This window comes from Agelaius tricolor, unplaced genomic scaffold, assembly GCF_023055355.1.
Source record: "Agelaius tricolor isolate 1412-34295 unplaced genomic scaffold, bAgeTri1.0.p SCAF_3, whole genome shotgun sequence".
Classification (NCBI taxonomy): Eukaryota; Metazoa; Chordata; class Aves; order Passeriformes; family Icteridae; genus Agelaius; species Agelaius tricolor.
In genome coordinates this window covers 56,965,189-56,988,744 of record NW_027269263.1, presented here as the reverse complement: position 1 = coordinate 56,988,744, position 23,556 = coordinate 56,965,189, and the positions used below count along the sequence as shown (strand labels likewise).

The 23,556-nt window shown below is 40.4% G+C and overlaps 1 protein-coding gene across 2 annotated transcripts in view; it reads right to left on the bottom strand.

Moving 5' to 3' along the window:
• Nucleotides 1-13,062: 13,062 nt before the first annotated feature.
• ORC5 (origin recognition complex subunit 5) overlaps nucleotides 13,063-23,556 on the bottom strand; it is a 65,403-nt gene continuing 54,909 nt past the window's right edge. For both annotated transcript variants that reach the window (XM_071423954.1, XM_071423953.1), the window contains exons 14-15: nucleotides 19,670-19,782; nucleotides 13,063-16,193 (exon numbers count right to left, since the gene is read on the bottom strand). In XM_071423954.1, the coding sequence (XP_071280055.1) occupies nucleotides 16,148-16,193; nucleotides 19,670-19,782 (159 nt within the window). In that variant the 3' untranslated portion in view covers nucleotides 13,063-16,147. The remainder of the gene's footprint in view (nucleotides 16,194-19,669; nucleotides 19,783-23,556) is intronic.

The window sequence follows — 23,556 nt, the reverse complement described above, 5'->3', positions numbered from 1 at the left end:
GGCTGAAGCTCCTGGACACCCTGGGCTGAACCACTTTTGTTTGTGCTTTTACCATCAAGGCCTCTAAGCCTGGGACTCTGCAGAAGGTGGGCACCCTCCTCACCACTGGCTCGTGGAGCAGGCAGAGCTCCAGCTTTGCTGATCTTTGCTGAATACAGACCTACATCCAGCAGCATGGGGCTGGGCTCTGGGAGGAAAAGGCACAGCTCAGCCAGGAATTCAAATAACATCAACCACCTGTGACCATCCCAACCTCATCAGTGGCCCCAAAATACCATCACTAAACATGGCTGAACCAAGAGCTGCTGCCCAGGCTGGGTCTTGTCAGTTTGGCCCCTCCATCCTCTACACCCACCTGCCTCCCTGGTTTTGCCTGCTCTTCTGTCAAGCTCTGCAGAGGGGTCCTGAGCACCCCATGAACTGCAGCAGAAACTCTTGAAAAGCTGAAAACCTGATGATTAGCTGTAATTTTCCTTGTTGTAGTCACTGGATATTGTGCTGTTTACTGAGTCTCACATACCTTCTGATTCAATGTTTTGTAAATTCAGCTTTCTCCAGCTTCAGCTGATGTGTGGATGCAGACACTCTTGGATGCTATTTATTCCACAAGTGAGAAATGACTTGATAATTTATGGATTGTTAACCCAAAGTTGTACAGGTTTTTACCTCAGGGAGAGAATAAATACATGTCTCATTTCAACACATTTTAGACAATGTGCTCTTTTTTAATGGCTTCCTTTGATTTTACTCCGAAATATGTAGACACTTTCTCCCAGGATTCTCATGTGGAAGCTTCATGCTGTTCTGTCAGGTTGCATATTTTCCCCCTGAATTTCTTAAAGAAGATCTCGCTTATCTGAATTACAAAGATGTTAACGTTGTGTTGTCACTGTGAATATGGAGTTTAGGCAAAGGTTTTTTTCTTATTAAGAAATGGAAGAGTTGGAGAATAATTACTGCATTGTCAATGTGAAACTTATGGATGTTTAATATGAATCAGAACATATTTATTTATTTATAGATGTTGAAATTAGAATATGCTTTAGCCTGCAAGTAAAATAACTTGCACGAACAGCTGGGAAATGTAGCTGAGATGATGTGCACACTCTTTGTACCCTAAAATGAGAATATAGCTGTAATGGATATAGATTGGTGTGTTGGTTGAGGAATTTTTAGGCAATGGCATTTGACATTACAGTTCAAGGATGGAAAAGATTTATTGATCCATGAGTTAAAGAGTGACCCTGGTTTCACCTCTTGTTAGTGCTCTGTAGGTTGTATTTAAAAACTCTACTATAATGAATCCTTAGGCTCCAATAAATGTAAATCTGTCCCTTGATAGATCACAGGGGAGCAAAATCCTGGAGAAGATGCTTAGCTCCACCACCTGTTTAATTTAAAGGGTATTTTCATCAGATTAGGGCCAGTTTTGTAGGGTTTGTCCATTTTCACTTTCCTGATAATATAATTTATTTTGATCCATAAGGACCTCCTAGGCCAATATTTGTAAACAGTGACTAAGTCATGAGTCAACATCAACATACAAGATGTCAAAGTGGACAGGAAGTTTTATTGTGCCACTGGGCACAGCTTTGCATTGCTAAGGTAATTATTAAACCTGGGATAAACAGAACTTTGATCCCGTGTGTGTTTTTAAACGATGGGTAACAGTTGATTTTACAGAAATGCCATTTTGAAAAGACATTCTCTATAGGAATTCATTGTGTCAGCATGTAAGGTGTCCAGTGCAAGGTTTAGCAAAGTAAACTAGCCTGTAGCAAAGGTGCTGGCATGGGGTGCTGTGCAAGGAGCTGCAGGGCCTCCTGTGATTCCCAGCCAAGAGGAGTGTGAAATGTTCATCTTTCAAATGAGAAAGCAATTCACTGACATCTGTGCTACTGATTAGCAAGAAAAGGTGACTGTGGCCAGGGAAAGAATGGATGTATAAAAAGCTAAAAATGTGCACTGTAGAAATGCAGCAGGACCTCTCTCTCATTGGAAATACTGTTTCCATCTCTACCTTTAATCACGGGAAGATTGCCTAAGCCTCTTCCCTCTGTGGTCTTCTCCAAGGTCAGCTTCATGCTGGACAAATACTGTCCACTTTCCTTTGCCACATCCCTTCCTGCATGAGAAAGTGCCCAGTGAAAGAGGTGGGAACTTGTGGGATGGGCACTAGCACGTGTCTTGGGCACTGACCCAAAAGCATCATCTATGACCAGAGGTAGGGGCTGGAGGTTTGTATTTGTACATATGTGAAGGTAGGGAAATTTAGGGAAAATAAACAGTTAGGGAAGAAAGAAAATAGAGAAGTGAATTTGGGTGAGTTCAGGTGAACCTCTTACTGCAAATGGGTCAAAAGCACCCAGCATCAGAGGTGTGGATGGGAAGGGAGCCCCCTGCACCAGCCTGTCACAGGGAAAGCTTGTGCTTGCAGTGTAGTGACTCATCCCCAGGAGAAAAGTGAATGATAACCTTCTCAGTCACACAGTGAGGCTGTGCCTGTGAAGTTCTTCCTTGTGCCTTGGACTGTGGACAGTTATGAGTCCTGTAGATGGCCAAGAAATGCTGAGAGGGCAATGAACAGCTGTATGGAGTAAGGAGCAGTAGCTCCTTATTGCTAAGAAAGGACCAAAGCAACTGGGTGTGCATAAATCTGCCCCTGCTGGGCAGCACAGTGAGCAGCAGCACTGACATCTCCCCTCCCAGTCTGCTTTGCTGCACTGGGTTGCTTGAAGCACAGGAAGGCAAATAGCCAGTCTGAGCACAGCTACAACCCCAGCACATGAAGTCTAAAGAGGGATAACCTAATTTGTTCATTTACACTTCTGCTTAACTAAAGAAATTTTTCCTATGATTTCATTATAGTAATAATTTCCAACAATGTGCTGGAATAAAATTATGTTTTCTCCACTAATAAAATTTTGTGGAAGTATGTAATTATACAGCTCCTGTATTGGAATTCTAAGATGTACTGCAAAATGGTGTGTCTTATGACTATGTAAATTTAAAGCCCTAAATATTTCATGCTAGTTGTAAAATAACATAGTGTAATCAAAAACTATGCCATAGCTGGAAAGGATGGGCTAGGCATGAAGACGATGAAAACTCATCTGTTTGCTTGGCACTGTCACTTGGCTGTTACCTGTATACTTTTCTTGAGATCTCTCAGGTAATTTATGGCAGATTTCACTGCTATTCTTTGTTACCCATCCCTGTAGGTGCAGACATTAACATATCAACAAACCATTCTGCCTTCTGCACCTGGAGGGGCTCTCACAGGAGAATGCCATGGGACACAGCCCCAAAGCCTGGAACAGAATTCCCCAAATCAATGCTGAAATACAACCGGTGGCTTGAAATAATAACCAGTGAAGTAAATGTCCTCTTATTCACAGTGATTAAAGAAAATAAATCTGCAGATGGGCAGAAATCTGCAGAGAAAATCTGCAAGCAAATAGCAGGTGAAACCTCAGCATGCTGGCTAGGCTGCTTCTTTATCACCTCCAGCAAATGGATATCTACAATGGTGTCGTTTATTGTTGATGACTGATAATAGGATTATGGCTCCCACATCCAAGAAGGATGGCATCCCAAATAGCATCGTTTCATGCTGAAGACATTATTATCACATCCTGTCTTCGTGTACTGCTCAACCAGTTATCTGTGCAGGACTCAGTGTAGAGCTCTGAGACTTTATAGGATATTATCATGTTATATGAAATTCAGGCTGCTGCAGCTATAAATCAAGAGGACACCTTGTATGGTGGCTGGTTCTCCTTGGAGCAGCATTCTAAGCAAAAGCTCTGTTCTCTGAAAGATTAGAGTGTGATTTAAAATAAATGTTGACAATGAATTTGAAGTTCATGAAAAGGGCAGGTTCAATAGCCTTAGTGTTGTCTGTTTAGTAGTCTCGTATGTACAGCATGTGGGCAGCATAAGCTTGTCCATAACTCCTGAAGAAGATACTCCAAACATGAATACAGAGTCCTCCTTTTGGAAGACTAAGGGGATAATTAATTCTAAATAGTATTTTTGAACACCAGAATCTCTATCTAGCCACTGGATATGAGTGTCCAAGCTATGCCACTGGCCAAGGGCAAGGAACATCCATGTACAGGGAAACAGGAGGGGCTGTACATATTTAAGATTTGGTTTTGGGGCAGCTGAGCTGATCCTAATGGCTTGTGGCTACCAAAGCACACCCTTCCCTGTTCCTTCTGATCCATCTCTGAGACATGGCAGAAAGCTTTCCAGTTTTTGGCTGAGCTGGTTTTAGGGTCTCAGTGGGGCGAGATCAGCTCCAAAACAGGCACAAAGCAAACAGGAGTACGGGGCACAGGGCTGAGGGGAGACAGGACCAGACCCACTGGCAAGGGGAACGGCTCACTGTGTTTGTGGGACTGAGCCCTTTTACTGTGGGTAACAGGGAAGGCTCAGAGATGCCCAGCTGGGGCTTTGCTCTCCAGCCTCACACAGCCCATGAGGATCAGGGGTGCTGAATCTGTGGGTGCCCACATGATTCAGCACTGGATTGCCCCAGGCACACTGTTTAGTAACAGAGATCTTATTTGAGCCCATGTGTTCCTCCCCCAGCAGGAGTAAAAACTGCATTTGTTGGGCACAGGAGGCTGCCTTATCTCTGATGAAGAAACTACAGCTGGAAGAGAAACGCCACCTTCAAAATCCACACAGCTATGAAGTACTGCTAAATGCAAAATTTGGACTATTGGCAGCTGAGTACCAAAGGTGACAAGCAGAAAGCTTTGCTCAGCTCCACACAGCTGGTCCAAGCTTTTCAACCTGCCCCAGTTAAAGCCTCAGCTGGGGCCACCTCTGCTGGGCTGTTGACTCTGAACATCTGAGCAAATATCTTGTCTCCTTTCGCTGATAGGAGACTACAGTATTCACAGGCCAACTGCACCAGGGCACACAAAGGAGATTGGGGTCAAACATTTAGATATATTTATATAAACTGATCCGTAATTGAGCTGTGAAAAGGTCAATTCCATTTCCAGGGATCAAGATACAGAGGTGGGCTTTTCTATCATTTACCTCAGGTGGCCTCCTTCAAAACCCACTGGAGTCAGAAAAATTCTTTGGATCTTCCCCTCAAATGCAATTAATCCTCAGAATTTAAAAAACTTATAATGAGAGATCAAAGCTAAAATTTCAGTAACAATGAACTAATCCTCCTGATAACCAAATACGCTTAGTAGCCAAACCCTGGACTGAACCAGCAGGTCTTCCTACAGACTTTTCATCTGTGCTTTATTTTCCCACAAAGACAAGTGTTAAATTAATGAAGAGACCAACCTTTGCACTCCCCAGACTTTATATTTCACCTGTTTTTTAAAAAATAATTCTGAGAGGGGAAGCAGCAGGCTATAAGTTTGCACTAGATTTATGAACTCTTGTATGCCTCTCTTTGGGACACCCAGAAAAGAATTACTGGATGTACTACAGAAAATTATGTTAAGGACCTTGTAAGTTAAGAACCAAGCAGTTTATGAGAAAAAGCACTGATGCAGTTTAGCATTTAGGATTCACTCAATACACATAGGGAGAAGTAGAAAAGTTCTGTGTACATAAAAGTAATCATTTAATAACAAAGTTCTATTGGTTACAAGTTAGGGCTTTAAAATGCCCACTATAAAGGCTTGTAATGTTTCAGCATATTATTGCCTCTGAGATGTGTTGCCACTTCATTACACATTTTCAGATTGTTCAAAAGCCTACAATGCTAAAGATGTGCTTTCTTCTGCCTGAAATAATGCTTGAGACTAGAGTGAGGGAGTGAATGTATGGCGTATGCAGCTCATGAATAAAAGATACTCTCAGCTAAGCAACCTAAAGTGTTCCTCTCCTAGGGCATTAACTCTATTTACCAGAAAATTTAAAGAATAATTTTTAAAGACTGTTTTTTGAAGAGAAGGAATCCAAGTTCTTGAGTAATGTTGGGGATGCTTGAGCAGAGGGGATGGCAGGGAAGGAGCTAAGGAGGACATGGAGCCTCGCAGGGGCCATGGGAGATACCTCAGCACTGTCCCTTACCTCGGGTGGAGACGAGCTCTGTGCAGAGGAACACAAGGCCCTGTGCATCCTGCTGGCAGACACAGCTCTGAGGACAGGCACAGGGACACTCACCCCATGGCAGAAACTGTACTGAGAATCTGCCTCTTCTGCACAGGAGGCTCATGCTATCATTCTGACACTTCAGAGAAGGTGGTGAGAATGGCCCAGCACTGTAGAATTTTAACTCTCTCTGCTTGTACCTGAGGTGCCCAGCACTAAATTGAGCTCCTGACTACCCCAGAGTGCCTGAAGGGGTGACTGCTTCAAGCTGAAGGAGGAGACCTCTCACCCACCCCTGAAGGGCTGGTCTCAAACCCTCAGGGTGTGCTTGAGTCACAGTCGGGCTCCCAGTACAGCCTCATAGGCTGCTTGAGGTGTGAAATACCTGGGCACTGACTCCCCAGCCAACAGCCAGGTTTCTTACAGGATCTACTGGGAAGAGTTTGTGCAGGATCAAAGTAGCAAAGGGTGAAACTGCTCTGCTGAAGAGTAGCTCAGAGACTGGCACCCACACTGTGCTGCTGCACACACACCTGGAACACCAGTGACAGGCAGGCAAGAAGGGGAAGCTCTGTGAGGAGTGGCTGAGGTCACTGGGTCTGCTCAGCCTGGAGGAGACTGAGGGGAGACCTCACTGCAGTTACAGCTTCCTCATGAGGGGAAGAGGAGGGACAGACCCCGATCTCTTCATTGGTGGTGACCAATGACAGGACCTGCAAGAATGGCCTGAAGTTGTGTTTGGGGAGGTTTAGGCTGGCTAAAGGAAAAAGGTTTTCACCAAAGAGGGTGTTTGGGCACTGAACAGCTCCCCAGGGCAGTGGTCACAGCTCCAAGCCTGACAGATTTCAAGAAGTGTTTGGATCGTGCTCTCAGGCACAGGGTGTGACTGTGCAGGGCTGTGCAGGAAGTTGGACTCAAGGATCCTGATGAGCCCCTTCCAATTCAGCACATTCTGTGATTCTATGAAGACACCAAGAGGAACATACTACCTATGCTGCTGCAGGGAGCTCCTGGCAGCACAGCCACTCCATCTACCTGTCTACAACAATACAGTCACCCCACAGACACCAAGACCTCTGGCCACGCTGCCCACCTTGGACATGGAGCTCCTGGAGGAAGAGTGAAGGCTGGTATGGAGAGCAGCCACACAGTTCCAGCCCAGAAACACACGCACAGAGCTGAGCTTCCTCACAAGAGCAAGGACTTTTCAAACCTGAAAATGTTTCAAATAACATGTTGAGAGACTGCCAGTGCTCTTGTGTCTGGCTGAGACAGAAGACACTACCAGTGCTCTCCAAGTCCCTTGTCAGTGGCACAGAAGTTTTCACTCCTGTGCTCTTGGCCAGAACCAGAACCAGGCCTGTAAGTGATGGATGTCCCTGTGCTGGCCCCGAGCCTCAGTGGCACAGGCAGGTACAAACAGCTGCAGTGCTCCCCTTCATGGAGAGTCTTTGTATGCAACCCCTCAGGAACTGCTCTGAATGTGGCGAAAAGAAAGGGAAGACCCTGTGTACCCACAGCAATTTTATCCTCCAGACAGTTTTATCCCCTTCATTTGGTAATTCCTAAAGCACAATTTTCTCCTTTCAGCTCTTGAAAATATTTTTTTTTATTTCAGTTTGGCAGCAAATGATCAAATTTATTTTTTGAAGAGTCACAAAAACACACAGCCCTGAAAATGTGAGGAAAAAAAATGAAAAATACTCCTTTTTCTGTAGTGCTTTGGCTCTGCCTGCAGGTTTAGCAAAGAGTGGATTGCAAATATAGTTTGAGCATCTATTCATTTTATTGCAGGAAAAACATCAACATGTGTGCTGTATTTTTGACTTCTAAATGGCAGAGTAAATGCATATCAAATTGAGATGTGATGTATAGTATATGAAGACATTTTGATCCATGCAGCAAAATGAAAAGTATGCAAATTATTAGCAGTTTATAAGGAATAAAGTTTTACTATACATAATTTTATGTGCTTGTACAGAGAATCCATAATCCCACTAAGGAACAGTAAGTCTACCTATAATAAATGAGGGGGGGGTTTAGAATAAGAAAACTTTTTAGATTTGAGCCAATAAATACCTAAAATATGGAGATTAAAAGTAGCATTGGAATACCCCAAATAGCCAAACAAAATCATCACATTTGTTCTGAATGACTACAGTATTCAGCAGTCTTCATTTTCCCAAGAAATACTTTGCTTTAAACTCTGTATTTTCTTTTGCCATGTTTCTCACTTAAAAGCCTGTATGAGCTTTTGTAGCATTGCCAGGCTTATTTTTTGTTTATATACAGGTTCTTACCATGGAGATATGTCCCTGACATGAAGGCATCCAGTATAGGAAATTACATGCAATGCCTTATTCTTCTAGTTTAATTAATGCTCTGACAACTTGGCAATAAGGCTACAGTGAAGAAAAGGTCTCTGTAGGGAACCTCAGGTTTTGAGCAATAGGAAAGCTGTCAAAATTTTACTATATATCTATAGTAACATATTGAACATCCAAAGATTTCTGGAAGGCATCTGTAGAAAAGAATTCAAAAGAAAAAAGGTTAGCATAAATGATGTTTCTTAACCTGCTAAAAATAAATAATGACTTTCTCAGCAGTCAGAGTTGGAACTGGGTAAGCAGCCCATGCTGACTTACTTGTTTCAAGCAAAAAGAAATTCCAGTTTTTAATGAGCAAGGACTGTTTGACACAAACAGGAAAAAGGATTAGCCCAATCCCTGTTGAGACTGGTTCTCTTCTGTGATTTCAACAAGCTGAATGAGGAGTAGATCTGTTCCACAGTGATCCATGTGCCCATTCTAGACCTCTGTGTCCAAACGTGTTCCCAGGTGCTCCAAACTTTGCATCCTTCTCAGCTGAAAAGCTCAACAGCAGCAGCTTGGCACAAAGGCAAGAAAAGGTGTCCTCTCCCTCCTCTGACTGGTTCAATAGTTTGAGCACCAAAGATGACACCCCCAAAGAGAATCCAACTGCTCTAAAGGCAGCTCATAGTCACAGACCTTGGATCATCAGAAACCTGTGGTGATCCATGTCTTACTGAGAGTATCATTTGATATTCATGATCTTACTGTGCTCTTTCACCACCCTCACCTCCCCAGGAAGGGAAATTGAGAAGGAAACAGCAGCACCACCTGACCTCCTCCACTATCTCTGTATCTCTTCAGCTGTGAACATGCAGAGACAGTACTGTCTTTTCTGATGGATGAGCTATTCTTTAGCTACCAGTGGAAAACAGCTGCCCCAGTCACACATCTAATTGCCTTCAACACCAAAAATTCATGAAGTTGTACCATTTGAGGAAAATATAAACCAGACACATATTTATGTAGCATTCTGAAATCAGGACTTCTGACTCCTGCAGTATGAGGGCTAGCCCATACAAAGCAGTTTGAATTTTCAGTCTAATCCCCTGCTTCCCCACGTTTTAGGAATGAGATTATTTATTTCTGCAAATGCATCCCACATGGATCAGAGAGATCAGCATCAGTCTCTTCAGCGGTCTGACATTAAAAGAAGAAACTAGGTGAACAACAGAGGCATTGCTGAGGACAAATTACTTTGCAGAAAGTAACTGTGACTATTTGCACAACCATCATATTTGCTTTTCCTATAATCAACCAAAGAGACCCCTCCCACACTCTCGACATTAGATAAGATTTTTGTAAAGGATTCTAAGCCATTGAAAAGCAACCCACTGAGGATACATAAACACATCTCTTTACCGATAGCTCCAGACATGTTCTATCTTGCTTGAAGTGAAGAGTAGTACTGAAGAAGTTACTTAAGGTTCCTGCACATGCCCCAGCCCCAGGCTCAGTCAAGTGAAAGAGCCTGTGCTGACAGAGAAGAAGCTCCTCTCCCTGGGAGGCAGGAGCTACAGGTTTGTTTACATCACTGGAGAAATCGTGTACTTGTCTTTGGTTGTTCTTCTCATTTTCTCTGAAATTCCCAAATCTCAACATGACACTGTTCTCAGAAAGTTTGAGCAGAACTCCCAGTTATTTGCTGTTTCCTAATGATTTGCATCCTTAAGAAATAATCAAAAACAGCATAAAAATGTAAATGTGAGGAAATGGGATGGGTATTCATTCAGCCATGCAGCTGGAATTCAGGAACTGCTGTAATTGCACACGAATAACATAATTTGCCTCCCTTGTAGATGGTTTTGCTTATTCACATCACGTCTTTCTTTTTCAGGGATGTTGCTGAAGTTCCTATACCCTGCAAGACAAAACAACCACTCTCTGCTGTTGCCATCCCAAGCCTGAGATGCTGAGTTGCTCTAGGATGGCAACACCAGGGCTGGCATCCAGGGTGGCATCACAGAGCAGGGCATCACTTCCCCAAACGAATTGCTGGCCCAGGTGGGAACTCTCAGTGCACTGGGTGCAGTGGCAGAGGAAGAAAAAACCACAGCTGGGATTGTACTGATGGAAACAGGGTAGAGGGAGAAACAGCACCATCATAAATACAGTAAAAACTCTTTAACTAAAGAAAAATGATGCAAACAGTGAGAACATAATCAAGGCTTTTGCCAACAGAGTGGTAAACAACTTTGCTCTCCATGACCATCTCTCAGGTACACTCTTCTTTTACTGGATTTTGTAGAAACATGCTCCCTCATCTGGCAAGGCTGTTTTAATGAGCGGTTACTTATGTCACTCTTGGCTATTCTCTTTTCACAACTACTCTCTGACTTGGGATTTAGGAGGTGCCTATATGAAAACCCTCATTACCTATGTGAAGACACAAGAAGTGCTCAGCTGCTGAAATACCAATGTATAGGCTCCAGGAAAGCCTGCTAGTAAAGCTCAATTTCCCAGCCCTCCCAGCCTTCTTTTATGCCTCTGAACTCAGCTAACTGAAGAAGGTACATGAAATAATGTGCAGCACATATTTCCCTGAACAGGAATCGAATACAGAAAAGAAACTATTTGCATATTAGAAATCCTGTTCTGTAGAAAATCTATGTGCCAGGAAAATGGAACATATGTGCTGAATGAATTTAGGCAAAGCTGCACCTTTGCTGTGCTGTTTAAGAAAAATCACATTTAATATATCAGTCTGAGACTGACGTGGGCTTTTCATCAGCATTTCATCAAAACTGAACAAATATGAAACATGAACACCAGTTCAGCATTAATGGTTAAACATACTGCACCAGGTTTTGGAAAAGGACCTTGCTGAAGCCAAATCCAAAGCCTCTCCAAATACCCAAACAAGTCCTGGCAGGACAGAAGGCAGTATGTGGCAATAGGTTAGTTGAACAATGCACACCTGCACCACAGGGTGACAGACAGCCCACAGCAGCACCCCCTGTGGGATGTCAAGCTCAGGAGCTCGCTGTGTTTCTGGTGCAGATCTCTGTAAGAACCATTTCAAAATCACAGAATTGCAATGGGAGGGTACAGGGAGAAACAGAGAGGAATACAAAAGTCTGGTAGAGCTCCGGATACTTCAAAACATCAAAGCTGTCAAAAGGGCAAGTTCGTCCACAACTTTTTTTCAGAGGAAAGCCCAGCCTGTTTCCCTCCTGGAGTTGCCCAGCTGCCTACCCAAACAGGAGGGTATTTTCTTTTAGTACTTTGCTGCCTGTTGGTGGTAATTCCCTTGGAAGAGTTGCATAGCAAATCCTTTTTGGCAACGGCAACACACCAGCGGAAATGATTTCTTACCAAATGTAGTTTGAACCAAATGAAAGAAGAGTTAGGGATATTTCTCCTGCTTATGGGGTATTGGTCACTGGCAGAGGAGAAGAGGCTCTAAGTACTAAGTACAACACACTACAACACTTCCAATATTAAGTCTACTGGTGGTACTTTGGACATCATGTTCCCACTCCAAAACTCCCTACATAGAGTCAGACATTCCCTTATTCAACAGCATGGAAACACCTGCATCCAGGGGCTGCTTGACTGCCCAGTGCTGGTCCTACTTTAATGCCATCCTTCTGAGCTCCTTGATATCAGACACCGGGGTGGATACTTGGTTATTCAAATACATGGCTGATATACTGCTCATGTCCAGTAACAAGGAGTATGGTATTTCTCTGTTTTTTGGTTTGCATCTGCCATTGAGCTGTGGCTTTTTAAAGACATAAGTTTTCAGGAAAACATGAATATGGTCATTATAAGGATTGTACTTCTGCAGTTTCAACTCTGCTGGCATACACAAACAGTTCCTGTATTGTTTTCAGATTTTTTCTTTAAATGTTTTTAATAAACATGCACAAAAATAAAGAATCAAAAAGTTATCCTTATCTGAGTGTTGTACAGTTCATTTGAATCAGCCTATTCACAGCAAAAGATCTCACAATGAAGCTGAGATAAAAAACACACGGTTTTGCTATTCATCTCCCATTCAATTTTCTAGTGGAGCCATTCCAATATCTACAAACACATAAAAATTTTGTATTGTCTATGATTAGACTTGCTAATCAAGCTGTATCTTTATTCCAATGCATGCTTACCAGAAATGATGAAGCTCTTTTCTAAGTTATGCCATTCTGTCTGGAGAAGTTATTCACCTCTGGTAGGATTTACTTCTGGATGGAAAACATCTTCTGTTCCCCAACTGTCTGGACTGACCAGAACACACAGTACACCAACCTCCAGGCAGCCCTCGAGAACCTGCCATTTCTTACTCTTCCCTGCCATTTCTTACTCTTCCCTGCCATTTCTCACCCTTCCCTGCCATCTCTGCCAGTACAAGTGCAGAGAAAATACCTAATGCTGAGATACTTAACTGGGTACATTTTGTCCACAGGTCACAGACATGTAATATCTCCTATATTCCTGCTGGAAATCTTGTCCTTCACACTATTCTCCTGACATGGCTGGATGTTCCAGTTATCAGAAGAAAACATAGTTCCTGATGGGCCTTGTCAAAATGGTATTTGGTGGATACTGGAAAAATTTCAGCAATGGCAAGAATGAATATGTTTTTACATGGTGTATAGAAGCATCAGAACTCAGAAGGTACTGAAATAAAAATGTATTTCTTTATCTCACTCCAAAAGAGTCAATAGCTACAGGAATTATTACAGCAGAAACAGCAGGTTCTGGAATAACCAAAGCAAGACAAATCACTGTCCAAGAAAATGAATCAACTCATTACATGTTGATGCAGCCTTGCAAGCCTTCTTAACAAATAAAATCTCCATGTTATGTGCATGAAAATGCAGCTGTTGATGAAGCCAGAGCTATTCAAGGGTACTAATCTCTTCACAACTGATGACAGCTGCATTTCTTTTTCCATTACTTTATCCTTGTAAGAACAAGTCCCAGCTCCTGTTAATATTTGGATCAGCCACTGGAGAAAAGCACTGTAAGTCTGTAATTTTTTTCAGTATTCTAATGCTTTGTGACTCAGGAATTATGAAAAAAATTGGCTATCTTTAAAATACATACTGCAGCACTAAGGTACTGAAGCTTTTCTGATTAGTTAAACTATCTCGCTCTACATTGTTTGCACAGTTCTCAAAACCACCTGTAGAAGAGGTGAAATCCTGGCCCAGAGGAGACTAAAAGAGGCCTCATGCATGAAAATGGGGTCTCAGAACAGAATATTGCTAAGGTATCTAGTAAGAAACTCAGCAGTAATTTATAAACTCATTGACATGGCTATATAGAAATATTTCTAGTTTGTCAGAATAAATCCTACTATTCATCATCAGCCTAGTTATAGCCTACATCAATCATTTGCACTTCAGTCACCTTGTTCATTCTCATACTCTGCTGATTCAGCTTTAAATTTTATTTCACTGATAGGAGTCTTTCACAAAGGTCAAAAAAGTGCCTTCAAAGTAAGGAGAGTTGTTCTGTCTAATGAATCCTCAGTTACTACTCCTTCTCTAGTTAACCTCACTTCAGTCAAATTAACTACATTGCATAAAAATCAGTATCCTTATCCTTTGGATTTACACTGGAAATAATCACCAATACTCATAAGACTAATATATAGAAGAAATTAGACTGCAAAAAATATCAGCAGCACCAAGTTTTCTCACTGCTTAATTTCTAAGACCTTTATTTTAGGTCTAATTTGTGCTCCAAATCTGGAGCTGAAGAGTTTTGATGGTCTGGTCTATTTGGTGGGAATGACTGGGACTACTGAAAATGAAATTTTGTGACTCAAGTTTTGTAGCACTTAACAAATCAGTATCTGTCCCATCGTGTTTCATATATCAAATTCTAATCCAGATCATAAACTACAAATCCCTATGATTTATTTGCTACTGTTTAACATTGACTAGCTGACAAATGAATACCTCAAAACTTCTTTCCACTAAAAACTGCAGCCCTAGGTAGTCCTACTGGAGATCCACAGAAGCCAAGCTCAGCCCAGCACTAGCTCTAAGATAGAAAGACACTGTAAATTTTAGCCCAAAGTTCACATTATGGACATTTTTATAAACAAAACCAAAAGCAGGTAGTAAACATTTTTAAAACAGGCAATGTATTCACATCCAAGCACTTCAGTAAGTGTGACAAATGTTGCCACCTCATGGACAGGTGCAGGGTTGGATCCAGCTCAGCGGTAGGAAGGAAAACAGATCACGGAGATGACTCATTGCTGCCCTTTACACTCCCCTGAGGGAGGAAGCCAGAGCTTGGCCAGAAGGATGCTTTTGTCACTTGGGTCTCAATCCAGAAGCATGGCTAGGCATCCACAATTGGGGAAAAAAAAAAAAAAACAACAAAAAAAGAAAACAAAAACTAAGAAAGAAAGAAAAAAAAAGAAGAATAAAGACTACATATATGTTCAGAGTATTCGACCATTTCTAATATCCGAGCAAGAGGGGGAAGACTGATGATTTTTCCCTGAAAAAAACCCATAATGTTCAGCTTAGAACCTGGCATGGTCTTTCACTGTCAGTCAAAGGTGAGCACTCAAGAGTAAAACATCTGAGTAACAGGCTGTGGGACCTGGAGTTTTCAAGAGGGCCACTGAAATCTTCAGATTCATGAAGACAATTACCTCCAACTGGACTAGGAGATGCTCCATAAATTGTGTATTTTCTACTTGTAAGCTGCAATTGTAGTGTATTCTATCAGGTATTTCCAAGGACAAAGGTTTATGTATTGTAACATAAAACTTTAGTTATTTGCTATTCCACCACTTTTGGGGAATTGCTGCAGAAGGACTCTCTCACCTGTTGAATTTCTCCGTTCCTGATGAAAAGGCAGCTGTGCCATCCTCCTCTACAGGACAGAGGCTGTTACAAAAGCCATTATGTGGTATGTACGTTAAAAGTAGGTTCATTCCACATGGCACTATAATTAACACTTCCTGTAACTGGATGAGCATGAAAGGACTATAGAATTTTGAAGCAAAAATAAAACATTTCAAGTTTGCCACAGGGATAGAAGTTTAAGAATCAATTAATTTTTTAAAACAGAGCTTCATAAAAATACATTCATAGTCAACATTTATGAATGGTCTGAAAAAGACAATATGGTGACTAACTGGGAGTTTCCTACCATTGTGATCTCCATATGACAGGGTAACAGTCTGCCTACATACTGCTGAAGAGAAAGAAGAATTTGTACCAGCTTGATTTTTAAATATGTTCTTATGTTTATTATACTTTGCTACTCCACTCTCCTAAAATGGTGGCCTCAGGAAAAGCTGCTTTGGCAGGCAATTGCAAAGATTCCTGTGGAGAGGAAGTGAAAAGACTGGGCATACAAACAACGGCTGCTGCCATGTTCAAAGCACTGGGGAGAGTTCATAGAGCAAAATGCAGTCCTAAGTAAATGGGTTTCAGGCAATTTCAGTGTTAAGATAACATCATTAAGACTAGAACAGATTGTGCTCAAACCCTGCTGTTTATAATTAACACATTGCTTCCAAATACTCCAGGGTCCCTGGTAAATAGTCCTCTGCTCAGATCCACCCAGACCAATCAGAGTATTTTCATCAGGTTCCATGCTGGGCCAGCACCTGTTTGGACAAATCCAAAAGAGCCAAAATACTCTTCTTTCTGGCCAGCTAAGTAGAGAGATGAACACAGCTTGCCTTAGTCATTGTCACAGTGTCCATATGGCTGTGAAGCTTGTTTTCACAAGAAATCGTACAAGTACTTTATTATGTCGAAGTTCACGGTCCTATAAACAAAAACACAGTATATTAGAGCAATCATCTTAACAGTGCTAAGACTTTAACCTGTTTGGAAACAGCACATGCAGGACATTCTGCACAATCAAAATCAAGCAATTCCCCAAAAGAAACGCAAGCAAAGATTAATGAATTTTTAATTTCTCTCATTATTTATAATACCCCTCTTCTGATTATTTCAACTTTGTAAAATTCTAGAAAAGAAATATAGTAACTTCCTAGTAAAGAAAGGAAGACTCTTATTTCAATAATGAAACAATAAAAATATAACAATATTAATAAGATTGTATTTTCATGTGGCAAACTTGATGTTCTAGTTGGTGATGCAAAGCAACAACTTTTTATCCTATTAAATGTGTTGTTCATCTCCTAAACCACCTGTTTTAGCATGTACTCCTTCATCTGTACTCATCTGGAGCCTGTGTTCTTTCAGTCTTGACAGTAGTTGACCCATGTTCATAGCTAAATTTGAAAAATCTAAGAATGCCAATCAATGGGATAGAAGATTTTAATGTACAGTTTTGTACTTTAATGGCAGGCAAAATGAAACAGCAGTGGAATAAAACATATAATTATTTTTTTTGTCTCTAAACTCATTATTCTATACAATCTAACACTCAGACTCTAGGGTTTACTGTTTGAATAAATAATGCAAATTACTGCATAAAATGACAAGTATAAAATTAAAAGGGTTTTTAAAAAAAGTATTCAATGATGCAAAAATAGCTGCTAACAATACTAAGTGAGATTAGCTAGCTGAATTCTTATTTGTTGAACTACAATCATTTAATAGTCTCTGTTCATGCATCAGCTTGTAACCCACTTTTCAAAAAGTTTTTATAAAACATCGTTTTGGACAGAGAAAAAGTTTAGAAATCTCCGAGATACGTAACAGGAAATACTCTGCTGGAGTCTGTGACAAATTTAAAGACATTAACTGCCACTGTTAGACTTACACAACATTGTGTCACTCAAAAACAAGTGCTTTAATTACAAGGCTTTCCACAGAAACAAAACCATACACACTAACAAATGCTGACCTTATCAACTAAATGAAACAGAATTTTCCTGTCATAACAACTGGGTTTTTATTACAGACTCTCTGAAAAAGATCCATTATATTCAATAAACATTACAAGAGCCCTTCTTCAGCTAGAGAAAATTTATGAACTTAGGTTTGAAATTCTTAGAACAGAAATTATTTCTAACAAAGAAACATCTAACTTTACCTTCAGCTAAATGTTTAACTACTATGTGGTAAAGCATAGAGATGTTTCCACAAAGATTGAGTATATGCCACAGAATAGAGCCAGACCAGCTCTATTATATAATAGGTTCCATGGTAAAAAAGAGACTGTGCACTTCAGCAGTTACCATGTTAAAAGCCACCAGAAAGAGACACAAGTTTTTTACTGTTTTCCAAAAACAGGTGGCTTTTTTTTTTTTTTTTTTTGTAGTGCAAACTTCACTTTTGCTTAAAAAACACAGAAAATGAAATGACAATCTGAACAGCTTGAATGGGGGTGGGGAGGGAACATCCTTTTCTGTCCCATTCTTTGCACACTTCAGCCTTCCATTAGGAAATATGCTGGAGTAAAAAGGCTGAGATGGTAACTAAAATCTAAAGATTTTAGTGACTAATAAACTTATTTTAGTACTATTGCAGTAACAGAGAAAGAAGAATCAGAAGATGGGATGTTTATTTGATACACATTTTGGCTGAGATTTCAAAGTAGTTTCTTCTCTCAGTAAATATAACCAAAACTATTGCACAGATAGAAAATGAAATTTCTTAAAGCACAGAAGATCAGGCCTTCATCCTAGAGCTAGTAGCCCCACCCAGGGAAGACATAAGTTCATTTCTAATGAGCTCATGAAACCTTGTCTTTTTACAGATCATCCTCTTTAAGATTTAATAAATACTGTGGTCTGAAAACTGTATTCTAATAAAAATCGTAACAAAGGAACAAAGCAAATAGGAGAAAAGCAGAACAGGCCAACTCTAAAATAAATCTATCTATCTGTCTATCCATCTAATTTAAACAGCCCTATCTAGGCAGCAATTGAAGACCTGCAAACTACTTTTGAAGAAAAAAGAATTGCTTTCTTCCTCAAAACATGTAGGAAAAGTCAGTTTACATACATACATATATACACATACACACACATCAGACCTAAAGGAAAGCAAGCTAAAACACCACCATGCACTGAGGTTTGAAGTGAGTGTCTGACAAACACTTTCTCCACTAAGCATGAGCTGCACAGCACAAGTTTTGTCCTGTTTTCTGGCTGTCTCTACCTTCTAGCAACTTTAACACAATCACTGAAACTTCTGAGGATGTCAAAGTTGCAAGGAAAGGGCTGTCAAAGTATCCCAATTCAAGGCTAAATCCCAATGTAGAACTGAACACACAGTGATCCATGTTGCTGAGCAGATGGTCTGCTGTGCTTGGTTCCAGGGGGAGCTTTTTCAGGGCATCACTCACCAAGTGACTTTACTGCCGGGAATAGCAAACTGACATAGCAAAGCTGTGGAGGTCCTGGCAGTGTGGTCCAGCCAGACCTGAGCCAGACAAAGTTTCATTCTACAGCCTGTCCAACTGAAAACTGAAATAAGTGTATCTGTTGCATTTACAGACAAGGCTACTGGGCATTTAATAGCTCAGGAGAGTAACATGTGCACTGAGGTTATGGAATACACCTGACACCTCAGGTTCCTCCTTAGTTCCACATTAGAGAGAAGAGCTGGCTGTGAGAACATTTCTCCCTTTTGACACATGTCATTTCTGGGCTCTGTTCTGGTTATAGACTGTTTATCCAAGACTTGCTAATAAGGTGGCAGCAACAGATAAAATAGGAGACATAGCCCTGATTGCTGCCTTAGTATTGCATGTATTTCTGTCTGCAAATTATTGCCATCTCTCCTGATGGATCTCAGACTCCTCTCAGACTTCACAACTGAAGGCTCTGGATAAACAAAGATGCTGATGTACTTACATCCACCAACTGAATTATCTTGTATCAATAACAGATCACACAAGACAGTCTATGTGCAAGAATTCCTAATAACCTATGTAGTTTTTATATCATATGCACAACACTGTTAAGAACCAAATATAATTTCAGGTTCAAATACCATAATGTGCTTTTTGGTAATGAAATGGACTGACATTCTAGAGCAGTATTTTCACATGAAGTCCCTGACCTTTACTAAGCACAAAGACAGTATGTTACTGTAACACATACTGCCACTGTAGCATAAATCATTTTCAAAACAGGAATGGACTATACTTACCTTGGGTACAACATTTCTCATAAATAACATGACTTATTCTGTCAATCTTAGAAAACATCCACAGGTTTTCTATTCTGGTCTGCAAAGAGCTATAGACTGAGCAAATACTTGGTTTGAAGTCTCTTTCAAGTCAGCATATGCAACAGTAAATGAACTCTTTAACAGGCTCACCGGGCAATAGCTCTGATGAAGTCCAGAGACACAGTGCACTTGTATCGTGGTCCATCAAGCTGGTCATTCTGGCCAACCATGGATAACAGCTGCAGTGTCACAAGAGAGGTGATCTATGGACAAGAGACACAAGTAAGGTTAGTCATTTTTGTTAACATGAATAGCAGTGGCCAATTTATTGTTTTGTTTGGCTTTGGTTTTGTTTCCATTTGGCATAATTCTCATTTTTCTCTGGAAAGTCACTCTCACTTGCTCATTGTTCACTTCCATATAGCTCTGCAGCTAGAAAACCCAGGAATGTACATACATCTTGCCATTACATTTTCAGCACCAGCAGCGATAGACAAAGGCTAAACCCTCCATCCTTCATATCAAAAGTTATCCTGGAGTTTTGAACAGAGGAACAGGAATAATAGGCATGAGCTGAGCATTTTCCAAATCTCTGCCTGACAATCAGGAAGGACTAGGATTTTCTTTGCTTTATCCCTGAAGATCTCCTTTTGAACTTTTCCACTCAACGTTGGATATTCCTGTGCCAGATCATATCACATTTTGAACAGATGGATGTTTCACTCTACTCCAGATAAAAAGGAATTTGAAGGTTGGAAAGAAAAGGCTGGAAGATTGCATGTTAAAAAGAGCAGGGCCTGAGTTGAGAGAAATTTGCCTACAAACACACATACAGTGTCTTGACAGAGCCATTGATTATTTTACCCAAATAGCAATGTACCAGCATACTTTTCCACTTTGTTCCTCCAGTGATGGCTGTGGTACCACTGAAGTGAAGTCACCACTTCAAGTGGGTGTCACCACTGAAATCAGCCATCCCATTCTGACTCAGTTAGGAAGAGACACTGTAGTGATTCCATTGTCTCCCTATCTCCTCCCAGACACCAGGGAAAGAAAGAAGTAAAAGCAGAAAAGAAAATTTTTCCTTGGCCTTTGCAATAGATACCACAGACAATTCAGGGCAATGAGGTTATATTCTGTGACAAAATAGTATCTGGCCACAGGTTTCATTTTCAAAAACCCAACCAACCATGACCTACTTCTGAGTCATGATAATAGGACAGTAAGGAATTCCTCAAGAATAATGTATTTCAGGAAAGAAAGTGTCAGTTCAAATGTTCAAGGAAGCACAATGCTATAAAAAGCATCAGCAAGTTGTATCAATAAAAAAACCTACTCCTAACTCAGTAATAATCCTGCTCTTTTGCTGGAAGTACACTTGGTTTTCAAATTTGTGACAGTGCTTGTAGGAGGCAGGAATAAAATAATAGAAAAAAATTACACCTACCTATGGAGAATAGAAAAAAATATGGTACCCAAGAATGAAGTAATTTTTAAACAGCCTGCACTTAACTTTCTTTCATATGGCATAAGACAACAACAGTTTGGATGCCAAAATTCTGAAAAGTCTTTGGAGTTTGTTTAAGGAATGCTGGTCTACACACAGTCACAAAGACAAATTCCATTTACTTAATTTAGATATATAAATTACATAGTTTAACAAATTTTAGCGTTGACAAAATTAAAGAAAATTGAATTCACTATATGGCAAATGTCTCAGATTCTAGTTTATTAATTACTTTGCACATATCACTGGCTTGGGATAAACCTCAAACTTGTTAGGTTTTATATTAAAATACTCATGAGAGTACATTTTTCTCCATTCTTCATTCAACAAAATCCATATTCATTATGGAGGAATCTGCTGTAACAATTGCACCCAGGAGCATCAATACTGGCAAATCACTTCTGCACTGCACTTGCAGCTGGTCTCACATTCAGAAATCACCAGTGAAGGAATAGCAGGAGAGTTCCTTGAAGTTCCTCATGACCACAGAAAAAGTCTGCGCAGTCGGGAGATCCATCTCAGTTTTATGTGGGATGTAAAAGTGACCTTGGCTGCTGCATTACAAATGCTCCAGCAATACTTCATCAAATTCTGCATTTTCTTTTCTAACTAGCACCAAATGCTCTGCGAGTAACACGAGGTCAGCAATGTAAAACTCCTTACTAAGGCTGACTCAAGAAATCTGAACTAACAGCCTGGACACTAAGTTTCATTAATGTTCTTGACTTAAGAAATTAAATCAAAGACTCAATATACAATATTGCAAGATAAATAAAGCTAATATACCATATTACAAGACAAATGAAGAGTAGCTTTACTCTTTATGACCAGAGAAATGAACTTAGGAAACTGCAACCTTTTACTTATTTCTTTCACAACACTTACTAAATGTCGTCACAGGGAAGCAAGTGCAGAAACAGCAAGTCCTGACCCTGAGACTACTTAAAAAGACAGCTGTAGAGAAAACTGCCATTTTCAATTCATGCAGGCAAGAAACAGTTTTATCTCCAAAGAAGCTCAGTAGAGACAAAGGGAAAGAACATATATCTAGGGGGGGTGAGTAGGGACCAGCTTTCTTACAGACAGCCAAATGTTTGAAGCTAAAGTACCTAACTTTTTAGTCTTTAGATTAGAATTCAACATGCAGTAGTTACAGATGCCTGGGCTGTGCATGGAGAAAGGCAGAGATCTCCTAAGGACAAGTCCAAAAGCCTGCCTGCTGAGGGGGCAGCAGCCTGGAGCTTTGCTTGCACAGCTTTTTCAGGGGATTCAGGGAGAATCAAAATCAGCAACAGAGTTGAAAAAGCAATGACTTCTAATTTTTTCTTGCTTTATACAATATAGGAGGAGTGTTCTGTTGCTGTCAGCCACAGAAATGGACAAGACACCTATTTTGTGCAATAAATTGATAGAAAAGACTGGATTGTGGTAGAAGTGGAATTACTAAGTTTCTCTAATATTCTGTGCTGAATCTAGACCCAATAAATAAAAGATGACTGTCCTCACCAAAGTTCAGAAGTCTTCTGGGACACAGAAGGTCCAAATCCCTTCTGACACAAGAGGCTTGAGCACCTCTGCTGAACATCTGCCAAATAACTGGGGTGGGAGCAAAGGAAGGAAGAAGAAGAAAAAGAAAAAACCATGTATGGTATTAAATCTTCACCAGACCTAACTTGCACTCTGCTTCTGAAGCTGAACTATTTTGCAATCTCTCTGGGCCTTCCGAGGGCATGCACCTGGTAAAGCAGGATACAGTGGAATGAACTGAGTTTAAGACAGTGTATTTGTAGCATAATTTTAAAATTCACCAATATTCAAGTCTTGTTAGCACTTCAGTTCCAGGTATCACCTATAACTTAAGCACTGAAAAACAATTACTACTACAAAAGTTCAGGTACTATAAAACTTTGGAAGCAATATGTTCTTAAATTAAGACACATCAAAAGTTTGAAACACAGATGGGAAAAATATGAATGCAATGCCAAACTAATTGCACTTAGCCAAAAATACACCACTGCTTTTGAAATATTTTTTAAGTTGTTTTTTTTAAATATCATGGGTACAGTGGCTCCATTTCATTATCACAGAAGCTTGAGAAGAAACATCTGGCAAGAACAGACTAGAAACAAGCCAGAAAAACTGTGTGGGTGATATAAGAAAGAATATTTATTGAGACTCTTCAGAACAAAAGAAATTATAGTTGGAAGAAAATTTCTAGAGTTATTTGTAAAATTGCTTAAATTGGTGATCATTTAATACTAGCAAAAGTTAACAATTAAATGAAATTTTCTATAGGAATAACAAGAGAATCTGAAAAAAAACCCTTTCTGATTTGAAAGATGTAGAGAAACGGGTTTACCAGTATATTTAAAAATCAGTGATGATGGAACTTGCTTTGAAGTGTATTTGTGTGAGAAACCTGCTGTTGTATCTTAGATCCAAGGTGAGAGTAATCATAAAAGCACAGCAGATAATTGATCCCAGGAGGAATGACCACTCAGATTGCTTCTGGAGATTCATTGGTCAAATA